At 32.4% G+C, this 11,104-nt stretch overlaps 1 protein-coding gene across 1 annotated transcript; it reads right to left on the bottom strand.

The window, feature by feature from the left end:
• LOC128157892 (uncharacterized) lies at positions 1-9,595 on the bottom strand. Its single transcript, XM_052820553.1, has 7 exons — positions 9,526-9,595; positions 9,379-9,449; positions 7,707-7,783; positions 7,196-7,419; positions 1,369-1,465; positions 671-819; positions 1-311 (listed from the first exon to the last, which is right to left on the bottom strand). The coding sequence occupies exons 2-7, from the start codon at positions 9,438-9,440 to the stop codon at positions 123-125; spliced, it is 798 nt and encodes a 265-aa protein (XP_052676513.1). The 5' UTR covers positions 9,441-9,449; positions 9,526-9,595; the 3' UTR covers positions 1-122.
• Between the last annotated feature and the right edge of the window lie 1,509 nt (positions 9,596-11,104).

Raw genomic sequence — 11,104 nt, 5'->3', positions numbered from 1 at the left:
TGACAATTTGTATGAATTTTATTCGATTTAACGTGTTGAATGTACAATTGATGCATCACAAAAAAATTTCAGGGACCATTTGTAAAGCTGAAAACATGTCTACAGCGGTTACAAAGGAGTCATTATGCCACAGGTTGGATCAGAGGCCTCGGTGTTGTAACTTTGACGTCGTTGACACACGAATTGAACTCCCGGTTTTTTTTCTCAAGCCTCGCGGGTGTTTTACCAGCGAGTGCACAGTATGAGTATTTGTCAGAGCAGCTAGCATACCTGCCGAGTGAGGATTTACGGTTTGAGGGTGGCTTAAAGCACTACAAAGTAACATAAGTACGTCAGTGCACAAAAATAGGCAAATTTAGTTTTCACTTACGTTGATTAACGAATGTCGTAGCGATCCTTTTCAAAGCTAGTACTACTTAGAATGGGTGAAGTAAAAAAAATACAGAAGTAATATTTGTGATGTTAGAGTGTGGATTTAAAAAGTAGGTCATCTTAATTAACCATTCCTATATTATTCAATTGGTTATTTAACCGTTCGATGTGTCATGTGTTTACGTACTAACCGAATGCTATCAAAATATATTCGTAATTGTTTTTGAAACAAATGTCACTATAATAAATCATTTACTTATATGAATTAACGTATAAAAACGTGCATTTGATTTCTTACCTCTTGAAGGACCTCCGTATTACTACCACAGTTCTGTAAATACGTTCCATCGTTTAGAAGATCTCTTTGATAGGCGCTGAGATCATCCCATTTCCGAGCGCTAAGAATTTTCCATTCACCCGCACACTGTCCTCCTTTTACATATTGAACTACAATGCAAATTGCTACTTAAGTATTTTGATTTGCTTCTGGGTTTTTCGTACATAACTACAGATTTAAAAAAAATCGATAAATTTAATCTAGACATTTCACTTTTTATTACATTCATAACATATGTGCACGTAACCATATGCATTCAGTATTGCCCAAAACTCCAAAAAGTTTCTACAAAGTTTATCAATATTATGAAATGGGATGTTCAAGCTATATTTTTTATACAGTGAGTCATTGTTCCATTCTTATTTGGAACAAATCATAAAAAATGTGGAAGGATATATTACAGCTAATTGATGAAGTTCAAATAATATTCTACAACAGATTAATAAACTCTTAATCCGTTGTTCTTAATTTAGGTGTTACTAATATCAACAAACGCACCAGTTTAATATTAGGTATGCACCGATATGTTAAAGCTTTCTCCCTCTTTTTAAACATAACTTCGGTAAAAACATAATATTTGTAATAAGCTTATTAGCGGGGGTCGTAAAACATTTTGCATGATAGTTATGAGTGCATGTTAAACCAGAGAAAATATGTACCTGTGACGAGAAAGTTCTCGTTTATTTGAAGCAGGTCTGAACCAAATACGCTGATTGTCTCCCCTTGATTTAGCAAGGTCGACCAAGATGGATATTTCTGGAGGAAAAAAATCGACAAAGAATGCATATACAGTGCTGCCATTCTGAAAATCGACAAGGATAGGTTAGGATGCAGGATGAACGATACATGATAAAAATATAAAAGTTAAGTTATATCCTATCCTATCCTGCATCCTGTAGCCAATCAGATTCGAGTTTAAATTTCAGAATAATAAAACGGTGCAAAACATTGATGCGCGCTATCAGGCGCTGCATGGTTGTATATTTCTGTCCGATATTAAAATGAACAGATCAAATTAATGAATGTTAGCTAACTATAAATTCGTATGTATGGATCTATATTAAAATTACTCCGAATGGTTTAACTACAAATGCGATCTTTTTTATGATTCCTAAAATGAATTATTATTTCATGGTCGTGTTTACATTCATCGTCAAACGAATCGGCCAATTACTAAGAATTTCAATTGCTTATTATGTGACGAAGAAAGTAAATTGATAAAAAAAAAGAGTGTTTTAACGAAAGTTCAAGTCCGAGTGAGGCATCCGTCAAACTTCACTATTTGTGTTCAGTTACATGTAGATTACTTGCGTTGAGACTAAACATTAACACAGCTACATGATTAACATCAACCAGAAATCCACATCGCCTATAAGCTACTGATAAGAGTAGGGTTTTTTTTAATTCCTTGCTATTTCGGAAATTAACAAATCCAAGCACATAACATAGAATGGTTGGGGGCAGAATATATTCTACTTATCTTGTTAATTGTACATGTATGTAATGATTTCGCATTACATTAACATGAAGCTGACTAATGATATCGCATGCGATCATTCCTTTATAAGTGATACTTTTCCCCTACACATCTAATTGAAAACAAATGATATCGCATGCGATCATTCCTTTAAAAGTGATACTTTTCCCCTATACATCTAATTGAAAACAAATGATATCGTATGCGATCATTCCTTTATAAGAGATTCTTTTCCCCTATACATCTAATTGAAAACAAAACTAATATAAAAGGTTTTCTATTATCTTTTGCCATATTTTGAAGAAATCTATAATGATAACAGTATATTCAATGTGTACTTTTAAATACTTTGAAATAGTGTTTTGACAATTCATTTGTAAACTTCCAAATACACAATTCTTTTGCAAGAGGGAGTCGACAAATCTTACTTCGAATTGTTAATAACAAATCTCTGGAACAAAACGTTGGGAAAATATTTAAATATGATGCTAAAAATTCTTTAAAAAAAATATAAACTTATCAATTCAATATATAAAATGCTGGTTCTCAAAGAAATATTTGGTGAAAAAATCTACTGCTACGGACGCTTGACTTAAATCGCTTTGCATATATACTTAAATTCAAAAAGAAAAGAATAAACTAGAGCAGAGCTCGTGGCAAAGCCCCGAGTAGGTCTTCCGTTGTTGCTGCGAGTTGAAAATATATGTTACGATTATAATGACTATACTTTCAGTTCTGCTTTTGTTATAAAAATGTGTTGTAATTGAAAGTCTGTATATAAAACGTGTTTTGAAAAAAGAAAGGAAGAAAATATTATAGGAAAACTATTTGTCGAGCAGAGTTTATGTAATCGTTTCAAACATTGTTTAAAAAATGAGATCATGTTTAATGGCGAGTTAAATTTTCAAAGGGTAGCAAGCATTGTTATAAACATTAAACAGTATGTACTCATGATTCATGTCAGGAATTGTATTTCTTTTTTAAACTGAACTCGCCTACAAAACACGTAAACTTTTCTCAAAGATAACTTCTATATTAAAATATTTCTAAATTTTAGAAGACTATGTGCAAGTTTAGAATTGCGTGCTGACAAAATTTACAGACCCTAAAACGTACTACTACACCAAAAAAGCGTGCGGCCAACGTGCGAGAAACGTTTCGTGTAAACCTTTTAGAGTTTCATGTAAACCGTTTAGCGTTTCGGGCAAAGCGTGTAAATCGTTTCGAGCAAAGCGTGCGAGAACCGTTTGAAACGTTCATCAGATTTCATTCGGAACTCTCTGACAAGTTAATTGTTTCAAAATGGTGCGCGTGTTTTACATTACTTTAACAAAATTGAACGAATTTTTAACAAACAAAAGAAAGGTATATGTATTAAAAGACGACTAGTTACAGAGTACATGTATATTTAACGTTTTCATGCGATGTTTCAGTACTGAAACAATATTAAAATTCGCTATACATAAAAAATATTAAATACAGTTAGCGAAACATGATTTCTATTGGAACAAACCTAAATCAACTTTAACTTGCACGATCATGTTTTGATAAGCATGTATTTTTATTATCTATTTACATCGATAACTCTTACTGAGACCATTCGGCTGTGTACAGCAGCACACATAACCTCGGACATCGGGCGAGACCTGCACCTGGCTGAACCTGTCAATCAAACTCTGTGTATTTGTTTTCATTGGATGGTCAGGCGTCTCTCTTTTGTCAAAAGCCAATGGAAAATTAATGAATTCAAGGTAATCGGAATCAGAATTTGATAAAGCACACAATTTAAATGATAGAAAATGTATTAATTATTTGAACAAAATTAAATGTAAACATTGAAAGGAAATAAAAAAAATTAATTATTATGGGAATCTGTACGCATGGTACTCAATTAAAATAGATTATATTATGATTTTATTATTTTATGTAGTAAAATCACCCTTCCAACTGTTACTCAGTTACATAACAATTGTTGACCTGGGGCTATAAATGTTCTGAGCTGTGTGCGCTGAAGCGGCACAAGATTCTCGATCGCATGCGGCAATTGAATTAACACAGACTGGCCGAATAAACAAAGGGGTGGGAAAGTGAAACAAAATGTTACACATAAGAAGAAACCACCAAAAATGTTTTTCGACAGATCTTGATATCTTTTCTCCAATTAAAAAAAAATCCAGCGCGAGCACCTGTCAGCGGGGCGGGAGGAGTGGGGGGGGGGGGGCAGCAATGAGTTCGCTTCCACAATGAAACTACAGAAGTGATTAATATGTGACCGATAGAATCTAATCTAAAGTTGTTTAAACTCATGTGAATATTTTCTAAAATAATCATCGAATGCCTCAATTCAGGGCATTCCTTTATCGTGCTAGCACCTACCGCAAACATGTAACATGGAACTTTGATTATAATTTGATTTGATTTTTAAACTACCTTGTACGTTATCGTATAAATCAATGCTTAATCAACTGTAAAAGTAAAATAACTTTATCTTAAACCAATATAATAGTTGAAAACATAATAAAATAAAGTTGTGTCCGTGCAAAATATGAAACATAAACGCGTCATAAGGTACATGTAGAAGAACACGAACCGACCACGGATCACTTAACCACTCGCGCCGGATCTCCTCAGCCATGTGCGAGGGATGATCATTATTTAAAGGTTTAATATTTGAGGGGGGTGGGGTGGGGGTGTTGATTTAAAACATTAATTGTACAGTTTTTAAAGTAGTTTACATAAACCAACCAACCATTAGTTTATGTCTAACGATTTTTCCGATATGGAGTAATATCGTTCATTAATATTCATTTACACTCAAATATTTAATTAAATATATACAAGTAGGACAAACCTTTATAACATAAAATTAAAACAGTTCTTGTATATACGGCTATATTAACTCAAACACGTTCATATGCATGCAAGTGTAAGTCGCGGTGTGCGAATCTTGTGTATTAAATAACCGCTTACCGCTAGGTAATGCAGCCGTGGCTGATCTCCTCGGCCGTGGGCGAAGGATAGATTACGTAAAGGTACAACGCACAGAAACGCACAGCTCAGAACCAAGGAAGATTTGAAAAGTTTGCAGTATAATGACCTTACTCTATCAAATAGAAGTTCTTTATTTTAAACTAAAAACCCACAATTGATCTATGTCTATTATTGCTTTAGAGAATGACATTGCTTTTATTAATTAAATGAACTACATGTATTTCTTACTTGACATCCAATCGTTTAATCCACAAAAGATTTTGTGTAATCAAAACTAAAACAATTCTTGAGTTCGCGGCTAAATAAATTCATATATGAGAGACGCAACTCTCGTGTATTAGATAACCACTGACCGCTAGGTAGTCCAGCCGCGACCACGGTGACCGACTTTCTCGGCCGCGGGCGAGGGAGAGCTTACGTAATGGTACACACACAGCTCTGATTCAAGGTAGATTTTGAATGCATGATGTTTATATTAAAAAGGTAATGCATATATTTTTTCATTCCATATTTTGTGTTTTACTAGAAAAGAAAAAGAATGTTTTGTTTTCCAATTCCCGTTTTTAAGGATTGTGCACTATAAGAACTTAACAACGACTTAAACTCCTAAAAAAAAAGCATGTATTCTAAAAAAAAAATTCTTATGAATTAATGCCTCCTGTATAAACCAGCATACTTTCTGCGGTAACTTCATGCCAGTTGTACGCACAAAGTCTTTCGTTAACTTGTCAAATAAAAACAGGTACATGCTAACATGTAAAGCTTTTTACACTCATACTACACAAACCACTTACAAAATAACATTGAAACGACCTTCATGAGATCCCAACAAACAACTTTTCCAGCGACAGCCATATCAAAATCCTAACCGTTTTTGAGTTATTAAGCAAAATTTTTTAGGGGCCATTGGCCCTTAATTTAAGGGGCCAGCCCCTTTTTATTGGTGTCAAATGAAAGCCCTTGTTATTTTGCACAACTTTTATTCTACATGTCTTTACAAAAATTTTTTCGTTCAAAAGATATAAAGGAAAACATGTCTAAATTTTTGCACTTTTTTGAATCCTGTTTTTTGACCCCCTACCTTTTCCTAAATAAAAAACGTAATCTAAAAACATAAACAGATGTGCACAACTACAATGTCTCTGTTATTCAAATTCGTTGGATTCCCATTCCCTGCTATCATAGTCTCGGAGCCTTTGTCTGGAAACAAAAGGCCCTAAAAAAATTTAAAAGGGGAATAACTCTTTAACGGAAAGGGAATTCTACATTTTATGAATTGCTTAAGATAGTGTTTTGTAAAGTACATTAGCCCTGAAAATTTGAGCAAAAACCGTTTAGAAATGAGCAAGATATGAAGCCTCAAAGTTCGCGTCTAGGAAACAAAAAAAAAAAAAAAATAAGAATAATCTTAATTTTTTTCCCGCACAATAATAGAAAGGTCTTCCGTTGGAAACGGAAGACCTTAATAATGTTCAGTTATAATGGAGATGAATAATTGAAGAAGAACTCACAAGATACAAAACTTGATAATATTATTTACATGAAAATTATTAAAATATATTCGAATAATGTGGAATCAAGTACAAACATTTCTTTTTATTATTCGAAATCTTTGAGATAGAAATTATACATACGTAGCGAAAATGCAAATATGTATCTACAGATCCTTAAACAAATAGAACATATGTAGGTGACCGTGCTTCACCATATAATCCTTATTGCATTATTATATTGCGGCGGAGTTCTAGAGTAAGCGATACTTTATGGAGCAAAAATAAAATGAAGATGTTGCTTCCAAAGTCCATGGTCTAAAGACGCAATGCGGGTGGTATTCAAACCTTTAGTTCTACAATTTTTAATACTAGATGTGTAAATGATGAAATCCCAAGTATTGGGAGGTGATAATGGGATCTGGATAAATAGTTTTCATCATTTAAGATTTCTAACCTGCAGTTTTCTTTTTAAAAAATTCATATTCTAATAAAACCATTGTGTTAAATTTCAGTACTTAAACATACTTGAAAGATCTGACTGACATCAACCCTGTATTTCTTAACACAATCCGTGTTCTGAGTGTTGTGCATGTTGTGGGTAGGCGGAAGTATGTAACTCCTCTTCCTTCGCCTGGTGTGGGGTGGCTGTGGGAGGACTAGGTTTCTGAAGTATCCACCAAGGTAATGATGAGGTAGATTAGACAAATCCATTTCCATAAATTTGACTGATATCTCCAAAAGCCCTGTGACTAGAGAGAAAATGTAGTATTTTAGCCAGTTTTAGGTCACCTGAGTCACTCAGGTAAACTATTGATATTGGTCTGTGACCGTCGACGTGCGACGTTGAGATTTTTACGTTTCTTGCTTCTTTAAAAGGATTTTGTATTTTAAAAAGACAACTGGGGGTACCTGGTAGTAAGCAAAATATTGGAGCGTATAAAATCACATGCTTAGTCTATAACCTTGTTACTCAAATAAGATAAAGCAACAGTTCATGCCAGAGGAAAAGGGTATTCATAATATGAGATTCCTTTACATTCACGTGTAGATGAAGATGAACCCATTTCCTTGTGCAGTATTGAACATACTTCCTCCTGAAGATGTGGTTGGGAACTAAAATGTCAACCGAAATGTGTTTAGTATTTCATATCATTAACAATTAGAGACATCAATTCAAAATATTTTGACTTCATTAGTTTACAGCTTATTAGAAAGCTTCGTTAACGCTAGATTCCATTATGGAACTTTTTTACAAAGATATAGGAAAGTATATATATTAAATTGGTTTTTTATGATAAGGCTATACTATTGAAGTAATTGCGGTTATACGGAGCTGGCCATTCACGTAGATGACCAAACCCCAAAGGACGTACACCGAGATGTATTATACTTTGTCCAAATATACTAATTTGGCACACATTCTCTCTAGTCATTTGTTTATCATGAATACATCAAAGTATAAACGGTGTTCATTTAGTGGGAAGAAAAAATTCCAACAAAAATTACCCTTTGAATGTGCATTGCAGAGGACACGAGAGTGAGTTTCTCTGGGTTAAACCAGATGATGTATCAATAGAAAATAGTTTTATATTCTCAATTTTATATCTACTTCAACAGTACTAAATTTAAACTTATTTAAATCATTTTGTTTTGTTTCCTTAAACGCTTGCAAAGACTATATATATTATTTTACAAAAAGGTAGTAAAGACCTATTTAATTTAATTATGCTCGAGTATTTTTCCTTTTAGTGCATTTTTGTTAATAGTATTGAAATGTTATTTTTTTATTTGGGTTATTTGCAATTTTACAATTTTCGAAAAAAAAACTTTACTATAATTTTTATCATTTGCGTTTTGAATTTGTTTTCTTGCATTGTCCTAAGGTAGTATGTGACACCGCCATATTGTGAAATAATTCATATCGAAGTAATTTATTAAATTCGGTATAAATTTATAATAATCATATTTTCAAAACGTGTTACCTAATAGCAAAGAGCAATTGGTTAGAGCGTTAACAACGAATCTGTAGGTCATGAGCTCAAATCACATTAGAGATTTTAAATTTTTTACCTTTCAATTTTTTTCAAAACCCTTCTTTGTCAAATGTTGTTTTAGTTTGAAGATTTCAAATCAGTGAAAAAAAATATAATATACTTTAATCCAAATTAATATTAACAAGTATCCCATACAACCCTAAACTTTTATAACCGAAAAAAATGCCAACTTATCTTGTGAAAAAAAAAACAGATTGTTATCTGTAGCTATATATAGATAGGGTTGTTTTTGAAAGTTTGTTGTTATTCATTAAACATACTAAAATAAGAGGTCGTAAGAATGTTTTCTCAAAAGACTAGCCTATCTTAATCATGATACTAAAAAGAATTAAATAATTTCCACGTCTGTATTTCGAAATCTTTTCCGAAAAGTCTTCATAAAGAAAAAACAATCACTAAATGTGAATGAAGCTTTGTGTTTTTACGATAATATCAAATTTTTAGTTGTAGAAAATGCAGTCATTTTTATCTTATCGTCAGAATTAGTTTTTCTTAGTTATTATTTATCTTATTTGACTAGAATGGATAGGGTGCTGATTAGAAGGAATGACAACTCTTTTCAAAGAAGCCAATTAATACTTGAGGTTTCAAATATACACATTAATCTGTTCTTCAAGTACAAACCGAATTTTAAAAAATAGAAACAATACTTACGTGGATGAATCCTCAAGACACAGATATCCATGAAGAAGCACTAAAACTACTATGATCTTCATTCTTAGATCCTAAAAACATTGATTTTTTACATATAAATATAGGGTTCTAATACTCAAATTATAAAGATAAAGTAATTCTACTTACTTGAAATTGCACCAAAAATTTTTTTAACTGAAAGTAAAGGTATGTTGATTTTCATTTTTATACATCTTTGATACGATGTTGAACAATGGCGGATGTCAACAGTTGGCGAGATAGAAAGGGATGACAGCATAAAAGAGGGATTAGTGGGGGAAAAAATTGGCCCCATGTGTTATCAAATAAAGAAACATCAGAAAAAAATCAGTGGTGCAAAATGATTTAAATCAACAATGATTCATTTGATTGCACATTTATGCGAATATTTTGTTATAAGCTTTATGGATAGTGCAAAAGGGTGAAAAGAAATTGATTTCAGGGAATTCAGGGAAATGAAAAGAGAAATTTAAGCAGATATGTCTGATTCTGTTTTCTTAAGATCGTCATGATATTCATATTGTTATCTGAAGCCTATCATCAGGCAGTAGCAGCCTTTAAGATTTGTTTTGCAAATAAGCTGTTGAAACAATCATGTTCCATATCTTACTATAAACAATATTCTTTTAAGGTAAGGGAGAAGAACCGAGATGGTCGTAGGTTACTATCTCAGTTATACCCCGGGATCGAGACTGTGAAAAACATCATGATCATTGGTTCAACATATCGATAAAAGTGCTGTTTCAAGCTGGGTTTTTTTTTCTAATTCGTTAATTGGCTGATTCGTTTTAAACGTGAATTAACAGTTCGTAGCATAAGTAACATTCAGTTAAGGTCTAAACCTGGAATTTTCTTTTCAACATTCAAAATGTAACCAAAGACGTGATTTAGACATTGTTTACATAACAAAATTTTGTGAGCTCTGTATATTCTTATAACTCAAATTTCAGGTGAATATTAGAAATTCCGGACAAAAGCGTTGTTGACGTTATAAACGGTAAAATAAATTCTGACCAAAAGGCAACCTTGGAATGAATAAGAAAGATAAGTTCTGTTTAAAAAAAACACATTGTTTCTGTTTACTCTAAAAAAATGCAGGCAAGTAGCAACAAATAGGGATGTTGGGCCCATTTTTTTTCTGTGGGGGGAGCGACATTTAGAACAAAAATTTTGAACCAACTCATCCTCCACTTTTGGGATGGCACAAAAATATAAAGAAAACTTTGAATTAAAGAAATTAAAAATTGAAGAAAATTAAAGAAAAATTACAGGAAACTAAACGAACAAATCAATTTTTTAAAATGAAGAAACAAATATGTCCCCTCCATCCCACATTGATTAGGATTTTTTCCAAACATAACTACATCAATGTACTAATACACTATATGAGCAATACATTTTTAATGTTTTAGGCCAGAAAATCTTTGTATGGAAAAATTTTATATCTCTCTCTATAGCAAGTTCATAGGGCCAAATGTATTGTTATTGAAAAGAAATGACTAGGTCAATTGCAAACTCTAAACTAAGTTTGCGTCATTTGAAACATAACATTTCAAATGTCTTAAATGGAATAAGGGCTTTTATTCGGAGAGTGAAAATATTTTTGTATTCTAACTTGTTTTGATTTACATTTTTAGCATTTATGAAACATGAATCAAATTTAAAGCAAAAATGGTCCAAAGCAAATTTAGAAAATTGCAATTTATTA

This window comes from Crassostrea angulata, chromosome 8, assembly GCF_025612915.1.
Source record: "Crassostrea angulata isolate pt1a10 chromosome 8, ASM2561291v2, whole genome shotgun sequence".
NCBI lineage: Eukaryota > Metazoa > Mollusca > Bivalvia > Ostreida > Ostreidae > Magallana > Magallana angulata.
This window is presented reverse-complemented; position numbering and strand designations above follow the sequence as displayed.